The 24,750-nt window shown below is 43.9% G+C and overlaps 1 protein-coding gene across 1 annotated transcript in view; it reads left to right on the top strand.

Moving 5' to 3' along the window:
• Positions 1-14,222, top strand: part of LOC120566854 (phospholipid-transporting ATPase ABCA1-like) — a 101,758-nt gene extending 87,536 nt beyond the window's left edge. The window contains 17 exon segments of the mRNA XM_039813516.1: positions 410-484; positions 2,133-2,302; positions 2,497-2,674; positions 3,223-3,338; positions 3,623-3,648; positions 3,651-3,766; positions 4,258-4,381; positions 5,118-5,247; positions 5,958-6,084; positions 6,634-6,696; positions 6,888-6,994; positions 8,124-8,265; positions 8,624-8,758; positions 9,096-9,199; positions 9,902-9,994; positions 12,027-12,270; positions 13,734-14,222. Coding sequence (XP_039669450.1) covers positions 410-484; positions 2,133-2,302; positions 2,497-2,674; positions 3,223-3,338; positions 3,623-3,648; positions 3,651-3,766; positions 4,258-4,381; positions 5,118-5,247; positions 5,958-6,084; positions 6,634-6,696; positions 6,888-6,994; positions 8,124-8,265; positions 8,624-8,758; positions 9,096-9,199; positions 9,902-9,994; positions 12,027-12,270; positions 13,734-13,886 — 2,103 coding nt within the window. The 3' untranslated portion in view covers positions 13,887-14,222.
• The last annotated feature ends 10,528 nt before the right edge of the window (positions 14,223-24,750 follow it).

Genomic DNA, 24,750 nt, shown 5'->3' with positions numbered 1-24,750 from the left:
GAGTAAGATCCTTTTAGTTTAACATGAAACAGCCCCGAAATCACCATCACCAAACCCACCTGACTCCATGTAAATAATCAGGACTTTTAGCGGCTTTTGATAGTTTTATTTAGTTTCTGTCCACTTTGAATGAAGTGTGTTTTACGATGATAAAAGTCCTGATTATTTACATGGAGTCTGGTGTAGTTTGGTGATGGTGATTTCGGGGCTGTTTCATGTTGAACTAAAAGGATCTTACTCTTTAACTAAAAGGTTTATAGGGATCCTTTCCATAATGTTTTCAGACACTTAGAATAATAATCTGAGTCTGTCAGCAGCAACAACAGAACTTTTAGTGGACTCTAACTGCTGCTGAACATTTGTACATTAATGAATCGGATACTAAGCTGAGGTCGTCTGTGTGTTTCAGGGCGCAGCTGCAGATCGATTCCTCGACAATTTGTCCGGTTTCATTAACGGTTTGGACACGAAGAACAATGTCAAGGTAAGACGCAGCTGTGATGTGTTTAAAGGCTCTGGGAAAACAGAGATTTATAACACACAAGAAAACATACAAACAAAACTGTCGTAAAACATCAACAGGTTCAATCCTCAAGTTATCAGTGTAAATGAAACGGAGAGTTGCATAACTAAGACACAATCAAAACATTTGTCAAATTCAGAAATTTTGGGTTTCTTTCAACCAAATTGTCAAAATATATAACGTGGATGGTTCCATACCACGCTCTTCACAAGTTAAATAAATGATCAGTTCACTCCTTTCATTGAATTTGGGTGTTTTATTCAATTTTATAAACTTAGCACAAAAAGTAAGGAAATTTGTGTTTGGTAGATTATTTCTCTGTGGTAACAATGCTTTTTGGCAATAAATCTTATACCGTTGGAAAACCTGTTTAGTTCCCTTACAAATGGTGCCAGCTGCTGTGGGATGGCATCCCATTCTTCAACCAGCAGTCCTGACCTCAACCCCATTGAACACTTGTGGGATCAGCTTGGGCGTGCTGTTTGTGCCAGAGTGACCAACACAACCACATTGGCTGACATGCGACAAATGCTGGTTGAAGAATGGGATGCCATCTCACAGCAGTGTGTGACCAGCATGAGGAGGAGGTGCCAGGCTGTTGTGGCTGTGTATGGTTATTCCACATGCTACTGAGGCTCCTGTTAATGGCAGAATAAGCTGCTTGGCATTGGCAGAGAAGATTTTGCAAATATTTCATGAGCGCAACCCACATACTCAGCGCTGCTGCTCATCACACAAATGCATGTTCCTTACAAATGGGGCACCATTTGAAAGGGATCTAAACAGGCTTTCCAACGGTATAAGATTTATTACCAAAAAGCATTGTTACCACAGAGAAATCATCTACCAAACACAAATTTCCTTACTTTTTGTGCTAAGTTTAGCATTTGAAAATAAATTCATAAAAGAATGTTTTTTGGTTTATTTTTTTTAACCTTTATTTATTCAGGGAAGGTGCACTGCAGGAACAACCTGTCACATTCACATAGTTACACATTCATACCTGGAAGCTGCCCAGTACCACCACAGTCTGATCTGCTGCCACTGAGCAGCTCCACTGGAGCTATTGGGGTTAAGGGGCCTTGCTCAAGGGCACCTTAGTGGTGGTAATGAGGGGAGGGAGAAGCGCTGCTCTTTCACTTTCCCACCCAGATTTTATCCTGTCGGTCTGGGGATTGAACCGACAAAAGTGTCAAAGTCGACCAAAACGTTAAAAATAAGTTAAAATTTTAAATTTGCATGCGTTGTATGGTCGACAGGAAGACTGTGTGACCGTGTTTATAATATCATCTGTTTATGACATCATCTGTTTGACATCATCTTTTTATGACATCATTTGTTTATGACATCATCTGTTTATAACATCTGTTTATGACATCATCTGTTTGACATCATCTGTTTATGACATCATTTGTTTATAACATCATCTGTTTATGACATCATCTCTTTATGACATCATCTGTTTATAACATCTGTTTATGACATCATCTCTTTATGATATCATCGGTTTATGACCTCATCTGTTTATAACATCATCTGTTTATGACATCATCTGCATCATGTAGAAAGTTTCTGAGAGATGGTAACAATTATAAAAACGTGTCCTCAGATCTGGTTCAACAACAAAGGCTGGCACAGCATCGGCGCCTTCATCAACGTGATGAACAACGGCATCCTGCGGGCCAGCCTGCCGCCGGGCCGGGACGCCAGTCGCTACGGCATCAGAGCCTTCAACCATCCTCTCAACCTCACCAAGGAGCAGCTGTCACAGGTCGCTCTGTGAGTACACAGGGAGTACTACAGAGTACACAGGGAGTAGAGGGGATACAGCTGCAGGTTAGAGGGGATACAGCTACAGGGTACAGGGGTACTTTAAGTAATTTTGCGTAACTTCCACCCATAGCTGTATCCCTTCAAATACACCAAAAAAAGCATCCTCTCTTTGTCTAACTCCGCCTCCTGACTGTCTCCAGGGTAACGACCTCCGTGGATGTCCTGGTGTCCATCTGTGTGATCTTCGCCATGTCCTTCGTCCCCGCCAGCTTTGTGGTCTTCCTCATCCAGGAGCGAGTCAGCAAAGCCAAACACATGCAGTTCATCAGCGGTGTGCAGCCGCTGCTTTACTGGGTAGCCAACTTCATCTGGGACATGGTGAGACATAAAACAAACGCACCCTCAAAGTGTCTGTGTGTTGCAGATTGTAACTATCTGTTGAGGCTCGAAACAAACGCACCCTTTCTGTCAGAGTGTAACTTCATCTGGGATATGGTGAGACACAGTTTCAGTGTGAAATATTTAAGAAAAAAGTTGGGAAATTACATGAAAAAGTTGGAATATTTTGAAAGAAAAAAAGTCTGAATATTCTAACAAGAAAATCTCTTTTGAAAAGTTGGAATCTTAAAAAAGAAAAAAGGAAAATTAGGAATATTTTGTGGCTAAAGTAGTTAGAATAAAGTAGGAATATTTTGAGGGAAAAAATATAAATATTACAAGAAAAAACTTTGGCCCCAGTGACCGACCCCTGCAGCCTGATGCCTTCAGGGTCCCAAACATTGTGTGTAATGTTTTGACCCTAATGGCCTCCTGTATTTGTCTCTGCAGTGTAACTACATGTTTTGACTCTAACGGCCTTCTGTATGAGTCTCTGCAGTGTAACTACATATTTTGACCCTAACAGCCTCCTGTACATGTCTCTGCAGTGTAACTACGTCGTCCCGGCAACGCTGGTCATCATCATCTTCATCAGTTTCCAGCAGAAAGCCTACGTCTCCTCCACCAACCTGCCGGTTCTCGCGCTGCTGCTGCTGCTCTACGGGTCAGACACACAATATTACACATTACTACACAATACTACACACTATTACACAGTACTACACAATACTACACACTACTACACAGAACTACACAATACTACACAACACTATTACACACATTACTATTCAACGCTAACAACACAGTTCTAATGCTGCTACTATGTATGGGAAACACTGGTAATAAGTAGTGTGTGTGTGTGTGTGTGTGTGTGTTTGTTTGTTTGTATATATGTGTGTGTGTGTGTTTGTGTGTGTGTGTGTGTGTGTGTGTGTGTGTGTGTTCCAGTTGGTCCATCACTCCTCTGATGTACCCGCGTCGTTCTTCTTTAAGATCCCGAGCACAGCATACGTCGTCCTCACCAGCGTCAACATCCTGATCGGCATCAACGGGAGCATCTCCACCTTCGTCATGGAGCTGTTCGGGAACAATGTAGGTCCTAATACACACACACACACACACACACACACACACACACACACACACACACACACACACACACACACACACACACAGAGAGACACACACACACAGAGACACACACACACACATACACACAAACACATACTCCCATACACTGAGGGGAAATTACTGAATATTTAAAAAAAAAATTGGAATATTATGAGAATTGTTTTTTAAATTTTCAGGCAAAAAAATCTGAATATTAAAAAAAAGTTTTTGGGGGGGGGGGACTGAACTTGTTTAGTTGCTGTTACTCCAGCTGACCGTCCTGTACACCGGCTCCTTTAGGATTGTTTTAAACACTTCTAAATAACTGAACCAGGGCTTTTTAAGGAGGTGTTTAAGGTGTCCTACCACACTCACAGTCCCCTGGTACCAGGGCCCCTCGTAGCGTCCGTCCAGGGAGCTGAGTTCAACCCCTAAACGTGTGTGTGTTCACTTCCTGTTGTTGTTGTTTTTAGGAGATCGGAGGAATCAACGACATCCTGAAGAACGTCCTGCTCATCTTCCCTCACTTCTGTCTCGGCCGAGGACTCATCGACATGGTGAAGAACCAGGCCATGGCCGACGCCCTGGAGAGATTTGGTAACATAGACACACTCAGACAGACAGACACACACACACACACACACACACAGACAGAGACACACACACAGACACGCACACACAGACACACACACACAGACACACACACAGGGATTATTAGGAACACCTGTTAAATTTCTAGTTGGGGTTATGAGGGAGGATGGGGGTCGTGGAGTATCATAACCCAGGCTTAGAGCCACTTACTGGGGCTTGGAGGTGAGGCCGAGTGCCCTGGAGGTCAACACCCAGCCACAGACGCAACTGGGGCTTGGGAGGGAAGGTGTTAGGCCTGCAGTATGATAAACCAGGCTTGGAGACACTTACTGGGGCTTGGAGGTGAGGCTGAGGGCCCTGGAGGTCAGTACCAAGGCTTGGAGCCTGTTAGTTTGGGTTAGGAGGGAGGCTGCGGGCCGTGGAGGTCCATGCACAGCCACAGAGGCACTAACTGGGGCTTGGAAGGGAGCATGGGCACCCTGGAGGTCAACATCCAGCCACAGAGGCACTAACTGGGGCTTGGGACGGAGGGTGTTAGGCCTGGAACATGTTAACCCAGGCTTGGAGCCACTTACTGGGGCTTGAAGATGAGAAGAGATCAAACACGGTATTAGTATGGTGTTCCTAATAATCCTTTAGGTGAGTGTACATGCACCACAACTGTATGATTATATTGACAAGTTTGTCCCTGTCTTCCTGTGTCTTCCTGTGTTCCTGGCATCTGATTGGACGTTGTAAACAGGTGAGAACAGGTTCCGCTCTCCTCTGGAGTGGGACATGGTGGGGAAGAACCTGTTCGCCATGGCTGTGGAGGGAGTGGTCTTCTTCATCATCACCATCCTCATCCAGTACAGATTCTTCATCAAACCCAGGTACACACACACACACACACACACACACACACACACACACACACACACACACACACACACACACACACACACAGGACCACAATGGAAATAAGTCCTGGACTTTCTTGTGTTTTTATCCTCAATTGTATTTGATGTCTTTTTTTTCATGTGTAAGGCATTCTTGATACAATTAAATAAATAAAATCAAAAATCACAGACACACTATTTGCTTTTGTAAAATGTAGTAAAGTAGAATACTTCAAACAAAACATGCTTACTGTAAGTAAAAGTCAAATTACAGATATTAGAAACTACTTTAAAACAAAACCCAAGCGCTCCATCTTCCTGTTTAACTCTGAGCTGTGATGCACCTGTCTGTCCACCTGGGGGCATCAGAGCTAACCTTTATTACAACATGTTGCCTTCATGTACCCTTCAAAATAAAAGTCCCAGTTTGATGCAGAAAGTACTTCATGATCTCAGTGTCTGTCTGTCTGACCCATCTGTCTGTCTGTCTGACCTGTCTGTCTATCTGTCTTTCTCTCTGACCCGTTTGTCTGTCTTTCTGTCTGTCTCTCTGACCGTCTCTCTCTCTCTCTGACCCATCTGTCTGTCTGTCTGACCTGTCTGTCTGTCTATCTGTCTTTCTCTCTGACCCGTTTGTCTGTCTGTCTGTCTGTCTCTCTGACCGTCTCTCTCTCTCTCTGACCCATCTGTCTGTCTGTCTGCAGGCCGGTCAGTACACTCACCAAACTGGGCCCTCTGGGAGAAGAGGATGAGGACGTGGCCCGAGAGAGACAGAGGATCGTCCACGGCCTCGGACACGGAGACATCCTGGAGCTGAGACAGCTCACCAAGGTACACACACAGACACAGACACACACACACACACACACACACACACACACACACACACACACAGACACAGACACACACACACAGACACACACGAACACACACAGAGACACACACACACACACACACATGAACACACACACACAGACACAGACACACACACACACATGCACACACATGCATATACACGCACCCACATGCATATACACGCACCCACATGCATATACACGCACACACACAGACACACGCATACACAGACACACGCATACACAGACACACACACACACACACACACACACACACACACACACACACACACACAGACAGACAGACAGACTCTCAATGATAGTGTTAAGAGTTCTGACAAAACTCCTACTAGGATCTGACACTATATAAAAAAAAAATATATATATATATATATATATATATATATATACACATACATACATACATACATACATACATACATACATACATATATATATACACACACATACACACAATTGTTGGTTGATAGCTGTGTGAGCTGAGTGAATGTGTATGTGTGTGCAGGTGTTTAAGAGGAAACAGAAGCCAGCAGTGGACCGACTGTGTGTGGGGATTCCTCCTGGAGAGGTGAGACTGGTCACACAATACATCCCATAATAACCATTATAACATTATGTCATAAACATCAACTCTGGGTGTTTCTGGGTAGCATTAAAACACAGTACTGGAGCAACTGATACATGGTGTGTGTGTGTGTGTGTGTGTGTGTGTGTGTGTGTGTGTGTGTGTGTGTGTGTGTGTGTGTGTGTGTCTCTCAGTGCTTCGGGCTGCTGGGTGTGAACGGAGCAGGGAAGACGACTACCTTTAAGATGCTGACCGGAGACACCGTGGTGACCAGCGGGGAGGCCTTCCTGGCCGGCAAGAGGTGAGGTCAAAGGTCCCGGAGGTTTTAGAGTCCAGGACCTAAAGGGTCCACACCAAGAACCAGAACTCTAACCATAACTAGCAAATTCTGCAGGAAATGTTGACAGTGTGCCTACTACTGGTGTACATCCACATAACACTATAACAGTAAATCTGCTGTTTGACATGTCCTGAAAAGAGAGGACAGCACTGCCCAAAGTAAAGAGACTCCATGATAGGAGGAGGAGTTTGTGTTTGGTTTTTCAGAATTTTCGAGAAACTCTATTCAAACTTTAAAATATTAGGGCAATATTTAACTTTCAAATCACATTAATAGTTTTTGAAATATTCAACCTTCTTTAAGGCTTCTAAAATAAGTTAGAAGCAAGAATTTGAAAGGTGCACTAGAGCCTCGTCTCTGTTGGTGTTGAGGCCTGAAGTCAGTTAGGACTCAGTCAGTTGGTCAGTTTGTCCATCATGACATCATGTTGTGTCTGTCTGTGTGTTAGAGGAGGGAGGGGGAGACTGCGTCCTTCCAGATATTTTATACATAAATTGTGATTTGGTAGAAACCGTGCTTCATATCAGAATGCCCATTCAGCCCAATAAAGGCCAAAGTCTTGTCTTCGGTTTAAACTTTTAATTATTTTTCTACATTAAAGTATGGCGATACAGTATGGCCCCAAAGAGGGGTTGTTTTGATTGATGTTAAGCGATTTCCCGAAGATTTCCCATTAAAGTCTATGGGAAATTTCTTTTGCCGATTTCATGAAAATCGTGCGGCAAATCTCTTAGAAAAGTCATAGAACGCCATTCCCGGTCATTACACACGTTTTGATGTATTTTGTGTGCGTGTGTTGGCAACGCTCCGTGACTAGTAGCGGGACAAAAATGTGGCGGAATAATAAGTATGCAGGATAATAGTACACTGAACTACAACCAGAGCCAAACAGCTGAACTGTAATCTGTGTGTCTGTCTGGGTGGGTGTGTGTCTGTCCGTGTGTGTGTGTGTGTGTGTGTGTGTGTGTGTGTGTGTGTGTGTGTGTGTGTGTGTGTGTGTGTGTGTGTGTGTGTGTGTGTGTGTGTGTGTGTGTGTGTGTGTGTGTGTGTGTGTGTGTGTGTGTGTGTGTGTGCGTGCGTGCGTGCGCAGCATCCTGAGGGAGATAGATGTGGTCCATCAGAACATGGGTTACTGTCCTCAGTTTGACTCTATCAACGAGCTGCTGACAGGACGAGAACATCTGGAGCTGTACGCCGTGCTGAGAGGCGTCCCCGAGAAGGAAGTGTGCGACGTGAGTCAACACACACGTTACTTCGTACACAGAACAACTTTTTTTTTTTTTATTTTTAGCTTAAAGTCACTATTTTTTAACATTTCGTTACAACTTTCTTCAAAAAATGTTGTCCCTTTTTCTGACGTTTGTGGTGCTTTTCTTGACCTCATTTCTTATAAATTATTTTATATATTTATATATTATAAGTGTTTGCCAGAGCAGAGCCCTTTTTTTTTTTTTTGGTTTACACACACATTCAAAAAGGGTTTATTGCCACAATAAGTAACACTAATGTGGTCGGTGACACATGAAGATGATTGGTTGGTTGTCAGGTGGCCGAGTGTTAAACCTGATGATGTGATTTGTTGGTTGTCAGGTGGCTGAGTGGGGGATCAGGAAGCTGGGTCTGCTGAAGTATTCTGACAAAGCAGCAGGAAGCTACAGCGGAGGAAACATGAGGAAGCTGTCCACCGCCATGGCGCTTATCGGAGCGCCGCCGGTCGTCTTCCTGGTAACCCACAGACACACGCACACACACACACACACACACACACACACACACAGACACACAGACAGACAGACAGACAGACAGACAAACACAACCACACATTCTCAGACACACACACAATCACACACACACAGAGACACAAACACACGCACACAGACAAACACAGACACACACGCACACACACACAGACATGCGCACACACACACACAAACAAACACACAGACGCATAGACACATACACACACACACATACACACACACAACCTTACCCCGTCTCAAAAGATTAAAAGTAAATATTGAGTCTTCCCTGATGTATATTTGATATATTTTATGTATTTCAGGACGAGCCGACCACGGGCATGGACCCTAAAGCTCGCCGTGCTCTCTGGAACTGCATCCACAGCATCATCAAGGAGGGACGCTCCGTGGTCCTCACCTCACACAGGTAGGACACACACAACCAATCAGACCTCACCTCTCAGAGGTAGGACGCACACAACCAATCAGACCTCACCTCTCACAGGTAGGACACACACAACCAATCAGACCTCACCTCTCACAGGTAGGACACACAACCAATCAGACCTCACCTCTCACAGGTAGGACGCACACAACCAATCAGACCTCACCTCTCAGAGGTAGGACGCACACAACCAATCAGACCTCACCTCTCACAGGTAGGACACACACAACCAATCAGACCTCACCTCTCACAGGTAGGACACACACAACCAATCAGACCTCACCTCTCACAGGTAGGACGCACACAACCAATCAGACCTCACCTCTCACAGGTAGGACGCACACAACCAATCAGACCTCACCTCACAGGTAGGACACACACAACCAATCAGACCTCACCTCACACAGGTAGGACACACACAACCAATCAGACCTCACCTCACACAGGTTGGACACACACAACCAATCAGACCTCACCTCACACAGGTAGGACACACACAACCAATTTCACCTTCTGGGCTAGAAACCAAAACACAGAACGTTATTTTCAACACACAACAAACTAATTGTGTGTGTGTGTGTGTGTGTGTGTGTGTGTGTGTGTGTGTGTGTGTGTGTGTGTGTGTGTGTGTGTGTGTGTGTGTGTGTGTGTGTGTGTGTGTGTGTGTGTGTGTGTGTGTGTCAGTATGGAGGAGTGTGAGGCTCTGTGTACCAGGATGGCCATCATGGTGAATGGCAGGTTCAGATGTCTCGGCAGCGTCCAACACCTGAAGAACAGGTAACACTGGATTTCAAAATAAAACACTAGAGCAGAGGGAATGAGAGGGGGAAACACCAGAGCAGGGGGAATGAGAGGGGGAAACACCAGAGCAGGGGGAATGAGGGGGAAACACCAGAGCAGGGGAATGAGAGGGGAAACACCAGAGCAGGGGGAATGAGAGGGGAAACACCAGAGCAGGGGGAATGAGGAGGAACGCAGAGCAGGGGAATGAGAGGGGAAGCGGAGCAGAATGAGGGGAGGAGGACAGCCAGAGCGGGGGGAATGAGGGGAAATGCGAAACAGGGGGAATGGGAGGGGAAATGCCAGAGCAGGGGGAATGGGAGGGGAAATGCCTGAGCAGGGGGAATGGGAGGGGAAATGCCAGAGCAGGGGGAATGAGAGGGGAAACGCAGGAACAGGGGGATGAGGGGGGGAAATGCCAGAGCAGGGGGAATGAGAGGGGAAACACCAGAACAGGGGGAATGAAAGGGGGAACACCAGAGCAGGGGGAATGGAGAGGGGAAATGCCAGAGCAGGGGGAATGGGAGGGGAAATGCCGGAGCAGGGGGAATGGGAGGGGAAATGCCTGAGCAGGGGGAATGGGAGGGGAAATGCCAGAACAGGGAGGAGATGAGAGCAGAGCAGGGGGAATGAGGGGAAATGCCAGAGCAGGGGAATGAGGGGGAAACACCAGAACAGGGGAATGAGAGGGGGAAACACCAGAGCAAGGGGGATAGAGGGGAAATGCAGAGCAGGGGGAATGGGAGGAATACCAGAGCAAGGGGGAATGAGAGGGAAACACCAGAACAGGGGGAATGAGGGAGGGAACACCAGAGCAGGGGGGAATGAGAGGAAATGGAAACAGAGGGGGATGGGAGGGAAATGCCAGAGCAGGGGGAATGGGGGGGAAATGCCTGAGCAGGAGATGGGAGGGGAAATGCCAGAGCAGGGGAATAGAGGGGGAAATGCCGAGCAGGGGGAATGAGAGGGGAAACACAGAACAGGGGGAATGAGAGGGGGAACCGAGAGCAGGGGGAATGAGAGGAAATGCGGAACAGGGGGAATGGGAGGGGAAATGCCGGAAGCAGGGGGAATGGGGGGAAATACCTGAGCAGGGGGAATGGGAGGGGAAATGCCAGAGCAGGGGGATGAGGAGGAAGCAGAGCAGGGGGAATGAGGGGGAAATGCCAGAGCAGGGGGGAATGAGAGGGGAAATGCCAGAGCAGGGGAATGGGAGGGGAAACAGAGAGGGAATGAGAGGGGAAACACCAGAGCAGGGGAATGAGAGGGAAACACCAGAGCAGGGGGAATGAGAGGGGGGAACACCAGAGCAGGGGGAATGAGAGGGGAACACCAACAGAGGAGGGGGGAAGAGGGAGACGTAGCCTGAATTCACATTATAAGAACAAACGGCAGCATTGCGCTATGAAACCCAGTAGTGTCAATGGCTTGTGCTCACAAGAACTGGTCAGTTTGCGGCTGGCCACTCTTGCCGCGTGCCGCGGTCAAAGTTCAACACGGTTCAACTTTGTGCGCTGTGACGTGTCTGAATATAAAGTAAACACCGAACACACGTGGATCCACAAACAGAACAAGGACAGAAGCATCGTCTCCACCAAATCACTACCGTGTGTCCTACACAATGTCACATGTAGCCTACTGCACGTCTGATGTAAACACCGGACGCAGATGTGACGTGCATTCAAATATTGGCGCATGTATAACGTAAATTTTACATTATTACATAACATGTCATTTAGCTGACGCTTTCATCCAAAGCGACTTACAATTAAGTGCTTCCAACTGTGAAGGTTCAAACTCCAGACAACAGGTAGTAAGTGCAAGTACATTAGCTTTAAATAAGCTTTTTTTTTTTTATATATATATATATATATATATTAGGTTTAGTCAGAAGAAATGTGTGATGCGCTGAGCCCGGCGGCGAGCACAACAAATATATTTGGGAATAGGACAACCTAGCGGAGAGTGCAGCGCATGCCGCGTACAATGTGAACAGCCCCTGAGACTAAGCCTTGTTGTGTTCCGTCAGGTTTGGGGACGGCTACACCATCATCCTGCGGGTGGGGGGGCTGGACGCCGACCTGCTGCCCGTGATGAAGTTCATCGAGAGCGAGCTGAGCGGCAGCACGCTGAAGGAGAAGCACCGCAACATGCTGCAGTACCAGCTGCCCTCGTCTCTCACCTCGCTCACACACATCTTCAACATCCTCGCCCAAAACAAAGACACGCTGAGGATCGAGGACTACTCCGTCACCCAGACAACGCTGGACCAGGTACGCACCGGGCTGGGAGGCAGAGGGGCTCATGGGAAATGTAGTATTTAATACACTTCTTCATGATGTTCTTTTTTTTGCTGTGTGAAGTGTTATTATAATGCTTTGTAAACAAACAGACATGAATGGAGTCTGGTAAGCACACCAAACTCCATTCATAGTCACGGAGACAACGCTGGACCAGGTTTTCAAAACATCAGAAAATGTGGGTTTCTTTCAACCAAATTTTCAAAAAAATAAAAAAAAGATTTTAAAAAGTTGGAAAAAAAGAGCAAAATCATCAAGAAAGCGCAAAAAAAAACCTACAAAAACATCGGACAAACTGACAAAAAACTTGAATATGACAAGTATAATATATGAGTTTAAGTTTTGTCAATATGAAAAGTGACAAAGAACTTGGAAAAGGTGACATAAACTTGGAAAAAATGGCCAAAACGTGAGGAAAAGTGAGAAAAACTGTTGACCAATCACAATGACAATAAAGTTGAATTTAATCTAAATTTAGAAGAAAAGCAAGTTGCAGGTCAACGGGGGTTAATAGAAGTTTACCTGTTGTTCCTGCTGTCTGTGTTTCAGGTGTTTGTGAACTTTAACTGTTTACCTGTCTGTCAGGTCACACATTATTAGCTGAGAGAAGCTAATTACTGAATATGATCTCACGTTGTGATGATCCAGCTCTTCTTATCAAACGTGTATATATATAATAGAGCCATGTCAGTTATATCGTGTGGCACTGATTGAGCACACTTGGCCTGTTCAGCACTATCGCTGTCCATGGTGCTGAAACATTCTTACTTGACCAGCAAACTGATTTCTTTGTTCGTCAATACAAACTGGTTAAAAACGTGTCTTTTCTTTGTGTTTTATTTGACATAAAGGCTTATTGGCTCAACTAGTGACACATTATAACATTCATCAGATATTTTACTGTTTTTTTTTTAACGGTTTTAATTTTAAAATGACTTGGTGGCAGAGGGCCTGTGATGAAGCTCCGCCCCCACTGTCTGTGTGTTCCAGGTGTTTACCGGATTACCTGTCTGTGTGTTCCAGGTGTTTACCTGATTACCTGTCTGTGTGTTCCAGGTGTTTACCTGATTACCTGTCTGTGTGTTCCAGGAGTTTACCTGTTTACCTGTCTGTGTGTTCCAGGTGTTGACCTGATTACCTGTCTGTGTGTTCCAGGTGTTTACCTGATTACCTGTCTGTGTGTTCCAGGTGTTTACCTGATTACCTGTCTGTGTGTTCCAGGTGTTGACCTGATTACCTGTTCCAGGTGTTGACCTGATTACCTGTTCCAGGTGTTGACCTGATTACCTGTCTGTGTGTTCCAGGTGTTGACCTGATTACCTGTCTGTGTGTTCCAGGTGTTTACCTGATTACCTGTCTGTGTGTTCCAGGTGTTTACCTGATTACCTGTCTGTGTGTTCCAGGTGTTTACCTGATTACCTGTCTGTGTGTTTCAGGTGTTTGTGAACTTTGCGAAGGACCAGAGTGACGACTATCACTCCAAAGACAACTCGGTGAGACGGCGAGACGTGGCCATCGAGGTCGGCCTGCTGAGCGGTAACCACGGAGACGCTGGCGGCGCCACCGCGCTGGGGGAGAGCGTCATGTGACACTGCTGTGATGTCACAGCTGAGTCCTGTGGGCGGACCTACCTGCCGCCTCGTGCCAGTCAATGCAAGCGTGCTCCTGGGGCGCCGCCGAGCGTTTAAAGACACTTGAACAGTCAGACTTCCTGCTGACGCCTTCTTCTTCTTCTTCTTCTTCTTCTTCTTCTTCTTCTGGGATTGACCCGCTGCCTTTAATGAACCTGCCCGTCAGCGCTGGAATGTAACTAAGTACATTTACTCCAGTACTGTACACACACACACACACACAGATACACACACACACACACACACACACAGACGCACACATAGAGACACACACACACACACAGAGACACAGATACACACACACACACACACAGATACACACACACACACACACACAGACATATACACACACAAACACACAGAGACACAGATACACACACACACACAGATACACACACACACACAGACGCACACATAGAGACACACACACACACAGAGACACAGATACACACACACAGACATATACACACACACACACAGAGACATGTATAAACACACATGCACAAAGATACACACAGACACACAGACATATACACACACACACACACAGACATAGACACACACACACAAACACACACACACAGGTACACACACACACAGAGAGGCAGACTCACACACACACACACAGACATAGACACACACACACAAACACACACACACAGGTACACACACACACAGAGAGGCAGACTCACACACACACACACACACACACACACACACACACACACACACCACAGGTGTAATGTAACTAAGTACATTTACTTGTACTTTACTTGAGTCTTTTCTCTTCATACCACTTTCTACTTCTACTCCGCTACATTTCAGAGCGAAATATTTTTTAAATTTTTACTGTAACAGAGTATTATTACTGCAGTTCCTGGAGTAATCAGAGTACTTCCTCCAGCGCTGGCGCCCGGGTCTGTTTGTTCCGATCAGCGATGAAGAATCCGAATCATTTCAAACGGCCAACGGCTCGACTGCACAAAGAAAATCACGTTTGATTCCGTTTTTATTGTCAGAGTTGTATTTATATGTGTAGCGTGTTTTATTTTGGCGGGGCATTCCTATTTGCTGTTTCCTGTTTCCTGTAGTGTTTTAACAGCCAACCAATCAAAGAGCTGCACCAAGAAAACAAAGACTGATGATTTTGTAGGTTTTTTGTAAGAAAAGATGCTGAAAAAAAGAGTGATTTGTTGTGTTCGATACCTCTGAAGCTCACTACAGTATTGAACAGCCGATCAGCTGATCGATGAGTCATCACACGTGTCATCAATCTCTGATCGCTGTTACCCTCCTTCAAAATAAAAGAAACAAATCCACTGAGTCTCCGGGCCTCTGCTGTCTTCTTGACTCTCACATTCAGAAAGTTCTTCACCTAGGTTTAAAAATGACTTTTATTGTGAAAATGAAGCGTGTGTGATGCGTGTGGTGAAGTCCCAGGATGCAACAGTGGATACAGTCTAAAGGAAGGCTGTCAGTAACATGATCAACAGGTTATCTTACTCTGGTAATTTCATATGAAGCTTTTATTTCGAAAGGTATATTGTTATGGCCATGTTCTTAATATCTGCACAGCTAAGAGAGAAGAAGACATATGTGTGTTTTTAGGTGAGTTGGCTTTTATTTCTTCACACCTTTCTACACATAAGCAGGTAAATCTGTCTGTATCAATACAATATTGTGTGTGTGTGTGTGTGTGTAATAGAAAAAAGTTTATAGAGAGATACTGTCTTCTTTACTCTCGCATTCAGAAAGTTCTGCTGTGTTTCATCAGCTCGGTGTGGAAACTTTAATTATACAAGGGTCTTAAATTATCCATGTCCTTTTTTAGGATTAAATAAATACCGTTACATCATGAATAAATGTTTTGTGTTTGTTACGTTTGAACTCTGTTTCTGATTCTTTGAGGGCTGGAGTTGAAAACTCCTCAAAGAATCAGAAAAGGAGAACGGAGAAGAACCTACGGAGGCCCTAAAGGGACATGGGAATATGTTTTTTCTAATGGGAACGTGATACTTTCTGTTCTGCACGAGAAACCAATCAGAGTAGCCGTCAGAACAGCTGCCGAGATCTTCATCCTTCTGACAACCATATGTCCCTGATAGTCCTCAAGAAACGTAAAGATGACGAGGTAACTGTCAGCTGTTTTCATGCTGTGAATATGGAATATTAACGTTAGCCACATAACGTTAGTAGGACTTTGTTAGCATCATTTTGCAGAGGAAAATGTTATTTCTATTCGATGATTTACAGTTTTACTGCGTTCTCAACCCGTAGTGTAGTCTACGTGTTACGCAGGTATACACACTAAGAAAGCTCCAGGATTTCTATATACCCACTTAATGCCCAATGACACGTAACAATTATTTTTGATATATTTTGAATTGTCATCTGTTTTTCTTCTTCACATAGGCTAAATAAAGGGATTTCCAACGTAAATTAGTACATAAGAATACAGGAAATGACAACACCCCCCCCAAAAGAGGTATATGTAAATATATTGTTGCATAAAAATTCAGTGCAGGAAATAAAGTTTTATCCCCCATTTCCAGATGATTTCAATAGACCTCAATGGAATTCTATTGCTAGGCAACAGCCTGGCTCCTTGTTAACTTGTGAAATCTCTTCCTCTGCTCCAGACTCAACATGTAAACTATCGTTCAACATACTTCTGTGTGAATAATCAGCTGTGTTGATCTGTTTCGGACTGAGCTGTCATTTTCAACGTAACCATGGTAACCCCTGGTGACCTCGGCTCTAGCGGCATAGCCGGATAACTCTTAAATTACTGTACAAGGTGAATATTAAAGTGTTTTGACGTTACAGAGCTGCTTGTTTTCTGTCTGTTATCAATGTTTTTGTTTCTACCGCATTGCATTGTGGGATGTTTATGCCTGCTTTGTGTCCTGTATTGCATACTGTAATATTTTACTGGAAATGGTATGCAAGTCACATACTATTGGTTTCATACAATTGGTTTCATACAAATATCTCACAGACTGTTTTATCTTCTAGATAACATGTCAGGGTTTTAGACTGTAACAGGAATCAACTTGGGGCCATTTAAAGTGTTTGTTTACTGTGAAAGTCATTTTTGAAAAGATTCCAGCAGGAACCGGTTCTCGTTGAGTAACTTCTGTTTGTTTCTAACCTGGACCCTATTTATTTATTTCCTCCATGCATTGTGTCTAAGGCAGGGGTCTTCAACATTTAAGCCAAGGACCCCTTAACTGAAAAAGAGAAGGAGCAGGGACCCCCCACCTACATATATTGTATAAAATGAAGTTGCATATTAAACTGGGTGTAGAGTGGCCTAAAGCCTTTATAAATAATTTTTTTTGCATAGAATACTAAGCTATTAAAATACTTTAAAAAGCCTTTTAAAAGCCTACTAATTGTTGGCATGATTTTATAATTCATGTTTTAATGTTAAAAATTCATGTTACACATTCATGTTACACACCTTCTCATTCAATGCGTTTCCTTTATTTTCATGACTATTTACATTGTAGATTCTCACTGAAGGTGTAACAGAGTTAATAATTCCACTTGCCATTAAAAGGTAACTTTTCATTTGGCTAGTAGTTCCCATATGAGACAGGCTTTTTATGTAACATGAGCGCCACCTATTGGTGCCATTCTGCAGACTTTAGGGTAAATTCCTACACACTTATCACCAGTCTGCCGTAGCCTGTTTCATGGTAAGTCGCATAAATTGAGCTCCACTGTTACAGTTAGGTAAATGTGTTCATTGTGATAATATGTTATGTAGTATACGATGTGCATGTAGTATATCCGCACGGGAGGTCTCAAATTTTATATTAGAGGCCAGTTTTGTTTTGTTTCTTTTGTTTAAGCTTAAATGAAAAAGTTTGCCACGTTGTGCTAGCTTGCTAGTCTGTTTAGCCTAGCTCGATAACCTGACTTTTATGATAGAACCGTGGCAACAGTAAACTGATAATTTCTCTATCACACTATTCTGCTGTTTACCAGGTACAGTTGTCTATTTTTGTGATTCCACACTGGTATTTTGTTAATATCATGTGTAATAATGTTCACCAGTCTGCCGTAGCCTGTTTCATGCTAACTGGAGCTCTTTATGGTGATGAATGGGATTGTGAGACACTATTCTGCGGTTTACCAGAATAAATGGCTGTGATAGCCAATGAAGAGTGACGGATTAGTCTGTAACGCAACACAACGCAAGAGAGAGAGTACACATCCATTACAAAGGCATCAAAACTATGAATGCACACATATGGAATTATGTACTTAACAAAAAAGTGTGAAATAACTGAAAACATGTCTTATATTTTAGATTCCTTAAAGTAGCCACCCTTTGCTCTGATTACTGCTTTGCACACTCTTGGCATTCTCTTGATGAGCTTCAAGAGGTAGTCACCTGAAATGGTTTTCCAACAGTCTTGAAGGAGTTCCCAGAGATGCTTAGCACTTGTTGGCCCTTTTGCCTTCACTCTGCGGTCCAGCTCACCCAAAACCATCTCGATTGGGTTCAGGTCCGGTGACTGTGGAGGCCAGGTCATCTGGCGCAGCACTCCATCACTCTCCTTCTTGGTCAAATAGCCCTTACACAGCCTGAAGGTGTGTTTGGGATCATTGTCCTGTTGAAAAATAAATGATGGTCCAACTAAACGCAAACCGGATGGGATGGCATGTCGCTGCAGGATGCTGTGGTAGCCATGCTGGTTCAGTATGCCTTCAGTTTAGAATAAATACCCAACAGTGTCACCAGCAAAGCACCCCCACACCATCACACCTCCTCCTCCATGCTTCACGGTGGGAACCAGGCATGAAAGCCCCCCCACACCATCACACCTCCTCCTCCATGCTTCACGGGGGGAACCAGGCATGAAAGCCCCCCCACACCATCACACTTCCTCCTCCATGCTTCACGGTGGGAACCAGGCATGAAAGCCCCCCCACACCATCACACCTCCTCCTCCATGCTTCACGGTGGGAACCAGGCATGAAAGCCCCCCCACACCATCACACCTCCTCCTCCATGCTTCACGGTGGGAACCAGGCATGTAGAATCCATCCGTTCACCTTTTCTGCGTCGCACAAAGACACGGCGGTTGGAACCAAAGATCTCAAATTTGGACTCAACAGACCAAAGCACAGATTTCCACTGGTCTAATGTCCATTCCTTGTAATGTCCATTCTTCTGCTTGTTGCCTCTCCTTAGCAGTGGTTTCCTAGCAGCTATTTGATCATGAAGGCCTGATTCGCGCAGTCTCCTCTTAACAGTTGTTCTAGAGATGTGTCTGCTGCTAGAACTCTGTGTGGCATTCATCTGGTCTCTAATCTGAGCTGCTGTTAACTTGCGATTTCTGAGGCTGGTGACTCAGATGAACTTATCCTCAGCAGCAGAGGTGACTCTTGGTCTTCCTTTCGTGGGGCGGTCCTCAGGTGAGCCAGTTTCGTTGCAGCGCTTGATGGTTTTTGAGACTGCACTTGGAGACACATTCACAGTTTTCGCAATTTTCCGGACTGACTGACCTTCATTTGTTAAAGTAATGATGGCTACTTGTTTCTCTTTACTTAGCTGATTGGTTCTTGCCATAATATGAATTCTAACAGTTGTCCAATAGGGCTGTCAGCTGTGTATCAACCTGAGTTCTGCACAACACAACTGATGGTCCCAACCCCATTAATAAGGGAAAAACTTCCACTAATTAACCCTGACAAGGCACACCTGTGAAGTGAAAACCATTTCAGGTGACTACCTCATGAAGCTCATTGACTACGTTTACAAGCTGTCAATTTTTCGGGTTATGGTCGGGTTAAGGTCACTATTCGGGTTTCTGAAACATTCGGAATAACCCGTTTACATGCGTGAGCAGAGAGAGTTACTCCTACATGGAATTTGTAATCAATTGGCGATATCCCGACGTAAACGGCGACGCACGGTTAGCGTCTGGACGTAGCCTACGGACAACCTTAAGACGCAATAACTTCTCGGTCACCTTCTTATAAATCTCACTATCTCGGTACTTTCTGCCGTCAATAAAAGACATTATATTCATGGTTTTCACCACACTGATGAAGAAACTGGTTTCCTCCTCGCTCCAAAAGTGTGGTGCTGTGCTGCGTCTCGCCATGTTTACCTCTACTTACTGTTTACTTCCGGTATACTGCGTGCAGGTTTTCTGGCGCATACAAGAAGTTCCTCTACTCAAAAGACCAAGATTCCTTGGGAATAGAACATGCACAGAGCACAAATCAATGTTCCTTGGGATGGGGATATGCCGATACGCGTTTACATCACCAAACTTTCGGGTTAGAAAAGGGGTAACCCAGGTAGCATATTCGGGTTTTTAAAAACCGGAATATGAGCATATTCGGGTTTTTGCCGGTGTTTACATGGCCGTGCGCGACCGGGTTATTGCTAATATTCCGGTTTTGAACGGTTATTGGCTGCATGTAAACGTAGTCACTGAGAGAACACCAAGGGTTTGCAGCGCTATCAAAAAAGCAAAGGGGGGCTACTTTGAGGAATCTAAAATATAAGACATGTTTTCAGTTATTTCACACTTTTTTGTTAAGTACATAATTCCATATGTGTTCATTCATAGTTTTGATGCCTTCAGTGAGAATCTACAATGTAAATAGTCATGAAAATAAAGAAACACATTGAATGAGAAGGTGTGTCCAAACTTTTGGCCTGTACTGTACATGAATCCTTAGGATGAACTGTGTATGTGGATGGCCTTAGTGACTACAATACCTCTAGGCCAGTTAGCAGTGTGGATTTATGTTTGCTAATGTTGGATTCATGTTAAGACTTGTTTAAAACTTTCAAAACTTAACAATAATTTGGAGGCCCCCACTGCACTGACTCTGAGGACCCCCTAGGGGCCCCGGACCCCCTGTTGAAGATCCTGGTCTAAGGGACTGATGTGTGTAATGTATGATGTGTACTAACTGGTCTGTGTCCACTAGATGGAGTCAGTGAGCTGATTTTAAACACTGCCGTAGCCTGGGGGTTTAATAAAGTTACGTTTTTTAATATTTAAGACAGTTTCTGACTCTTTTTAGGGGGCAGGAGTAAAAAACAGTCATCCTCAACATTTGATGTTTGTTGTGACCTGAAAATGAGGGAGTCTAGATCGAGACAGAAGTTTTAACCCCCAGCGCCCGACTAGATCGTCCATGATCTAACACGGCACCTCCGATAAATATTTATATTATTTAATGAAAGTTTAATCGATTTTCTTACCGTTTTTTCCAGCTGAAAGCTAATAAGTTAGCCATCACGGCCTTTGGTGTCTTTGTAGCCTTTACAGAAGGTTTTATATCCAGCCTGGAAGTTGTGCCTCTTTACAGAGTTGGTCAGCAATAAATCCACACTCTTACATCCAAGATTTATCCACTTGATGTCCGTAATTTATCTAGTTTTCGGTCAGTTTTGCCGCTAGCTGTTGGCCGATTTCAACAGCTAATAGCTACGAAGCTACTGATCACAGTGATGTGTTTTCTGTCTTCGTAGAGACTGCGGATCATGTTGTCACCATCTCCCCCAGAGCAGGCTGCAGCCCAGTCGCATGGCAGTTCGTGAAATGGTAACGTAAGTAGAAAATCGTTTTATAAAACTAAATTGTTTCCCACACGTATCAATAGATCACAATAACGTGACTTTCACGAACTGCCGTGAGACCAGGTTGTTTATTAATGTGTAAAGGCTAATGTTGCCATTGTTTACCATTAATGTGATCGATTGATAAGCACTACTGGTGAGCGTTTGATTTATTAATCTATGATCAGTCAAATCTATTTCTGTGAATGTACTCTGATCACGGTGCATTTGATGATATGTTGTGTTGAATATTGCAGCAAGCTTGTTAGACTGTAATTAATACCTGCTAACTCCCCTTTCACGGTGTTTCAGTTATTGTACTGAGTGAGATAATCAGGTTTTTCAAAGTGTCTTTCTTTTTCTAAGGGGCTTTCTTTCCTCTTTCGCTAACACACACACACACACACACATGTACGGACATACACACGCCCAACAGCTGGCCAACAGCAAGTCATGTACGTAGAATAGCTACACAGCTAGCAAAAAAAATAGCAAAAGTATCTGTAAGAAGAAGCAGGCACAGAGCCAGAAGTATAAAGGAAAAAGAATGTCAGACCCATCAGCAGATGAATGTGGGCAGACATGTTCAGGGACCTCCCTACATAGATGGAGATCTCAACGTTAAACCCAAAGTTACACCCTTCTGTCAGACAAAGCAGGTGGAGAACTGAATGTGACTTTACAGCTTCTCTCGCCCCCATTGGACCGAGATAAAATGCTTAGAAAAGTCACCTAACCGCTGAATGGCAGCAGCCGGAGGCTGAGAAGGGTGGGAGAATAATTGTGGAATTAGTTTCAACACCATAAATCCTGACATGATTGACATGAGGAACACATCAGGTGCTGCTGTTGCACGACAACACTGAACCAACTGGTTCATGGGATGTTACTTTTACTTTTGTTTTCTCTGAAACTCTTTATGCTTAATACTGGACCAATGGCAAAGACTGTTGATCCCATCAGTCACTTAGACGCAAAAACATGAAAATAATAAAAACTTTTTTGCGAATTTGAGGATTTTTAATTTTTTTTTTTTTTCGTTTCCATCAACATTTTCTAATGTGATACTTCAAAATGCGTATACAAATACATTGATGGAATCATGACTGTGTGTCAGATAAAAGCAAGTGCCTTACAGTGGAAGGTGGTAAAATATGTGGACAATTTATCAAAGGGAAACATCCAGAACAAGGTAAAGGGGAATGCAAAGCCTCCTTTGTCCAAAACAGAAGCTAACCCCGGTACATGCCATGGATGTATGTCAATTTAAATAAAAACAAATGAAAATTGCACATAGCATTAGATTAAATGACATGCCTGTTAGTGAAAGTGAATGTGCCATGTTCAACCAGAGGTGGGTTAAAACTCTGCTGAGCTCCACTTTCATCTTTTAGCATTGTTTTGAGGCTTTGCAGTATTGGGATAGAATGATAGTGCCTCTTCTGCCCTGTACCCAAGTGAAATTTCAACGGGCTGAACATAGTTAAAGTTTGTCTTTTAATATTGCAGCCTTTGATGGTGCCTAGTTAAAGGACCATTTGCATGCAAGGTCTCGTGCATTGGGCTCTGCTCGTATGTTTCCAAGACGTGTAAATGTCTCTGTTGGAACAGTAGGGGAGCAGTAGGGGTCCCTGCCCCGTCTCTCTTTCAGTTAAGGGGTGAAGAGCCCTGATTTAATCTGATTTAAACATGAGTCATTGAATGTCAGCCTTTGAGAAACATGGCAGTGAGAATGAATTCTTTCCTCTCTGTTGAGCTCAGTCTGAAGCTGACAGGAAACAAGAATTGAGACTCTGGGCCTTTCTCAATCTGTGTTCTTCTGTTGACTTGTGTTCTTGTGTCCCTGTGAAACGTCATCTCGTGTTGCCAAAGTACTGTTCCAATACACAAGTTCCCATTTCACCAAGAACAGTTAAAATTCCCGGAAATGTTCTTGACACGCCCATTTACCGAGGATACATCGGTCGGTAACTTGTATGAACTTCACAGCACCTGTATCCCAACATTCATTTCGGCATTCAATGGTAGTCGGGTGTCCGGTACATAGACAGCCCAAAAACGTATTATTAAAACTTATTCATCACTAAATTCACTTCTGAGAATATTTTAGGCAAGAAATAAACGGTTTGGATTTCGAATATAGGCAGTCTTGCGAAAATCTTTGCTCCAAAGTTTTTGGAGTTTTCGCGCCTCCATAAAGTGCCCCCCCCCCCCCCCAAAAAACACCCACACAAAAAAAAAAAAACGCTAGCAAAATCTCTCTCTCTCTCTCTCTCTCTCTCTCTCTCTCTCTCTCTCTCTCTCACACACACACACACACACACACACACACACACACACACACACACACACACACACACACACACACACACACAGTGCAGCAGGCAGAGGCGGGGGAGAGAGATATACCATAGATAGACTGTATATTATTAGTCTATGAGATATACCCGTTTCTTTTCAGGAGACTTGTTTAAATTATGCCATAGGCTATAACCTACATTATTTTTTTATTTTTTTATTTTTTTTTGGTGTATTTGTTTTCTGATTTATTAGAAGTTGAGTTTCAGTCTGTATGATAAATGAACAGTTGTACATAAAGTGGTAACATGCTATGACATGTTATGTAGACTAAAGGGGAGACACCAACCTTTATAATTTGAATTGCTAATTTCCATCTCCCTGGGCATATACAGTGCACTACAATAATATAGAAATGATAATTCCACATAACACTAATAGGAACACATATAGGACACACCAGTGCATATTTATTTTTTTATTTAAACTGACTTGAACTTATACACTAATAATAGGGATCGCGTTCCACTCTTTTGAATATGTAAGGGGTGTTTGAGCTAAACCATAAACAATAAAATTAAAGCTCAATTAGTTTTATTTTTCAATATTATTGCAATAGATGTAGCATTATGAGGTTTTCTTGTACAGAGATTGTTTTAATACAAAGTGGTTATATTGTTGTGGTTTTTATTTCTAGCTGGTATTTTGGAGCCTTGCAGGTAGCCTCTGTGCTGGGGGGTTGAGCAATAACAGGAAGAACGCATCGTCTCAAACTGTTAACAGTGTTTTCTGTGCTTGTGAACTTGCGAGTTCATTCTTCCGAGAACAACCAGCAAGAACGTTCTCCCCAAGAACACAAGTCTGTTCTTTGCATTCTTGAGATTGAGAAACAGCCTATGATTAGTAACAGAGACACAGCTAACATGA

The sequence above is a fragment of the Perca fluviatilis genome, chromosome 10 (assembly GCF_010015445.1).
Source record: "Perca fluviatilis chromosome 10, GENO_Pfluv_1.0, whole genome shotgun sequence".
NCBI lineage: Eukaryota > Metazoa > Chordata > Actinopteri > Perciformes > Percidae > Perca > Perca fluviatilis.
The sequence above is the reverse complement of the archived record's forward strand: the minus strand, read 5'-3'. Positions and strand labels throughout refer to the sequence as shown.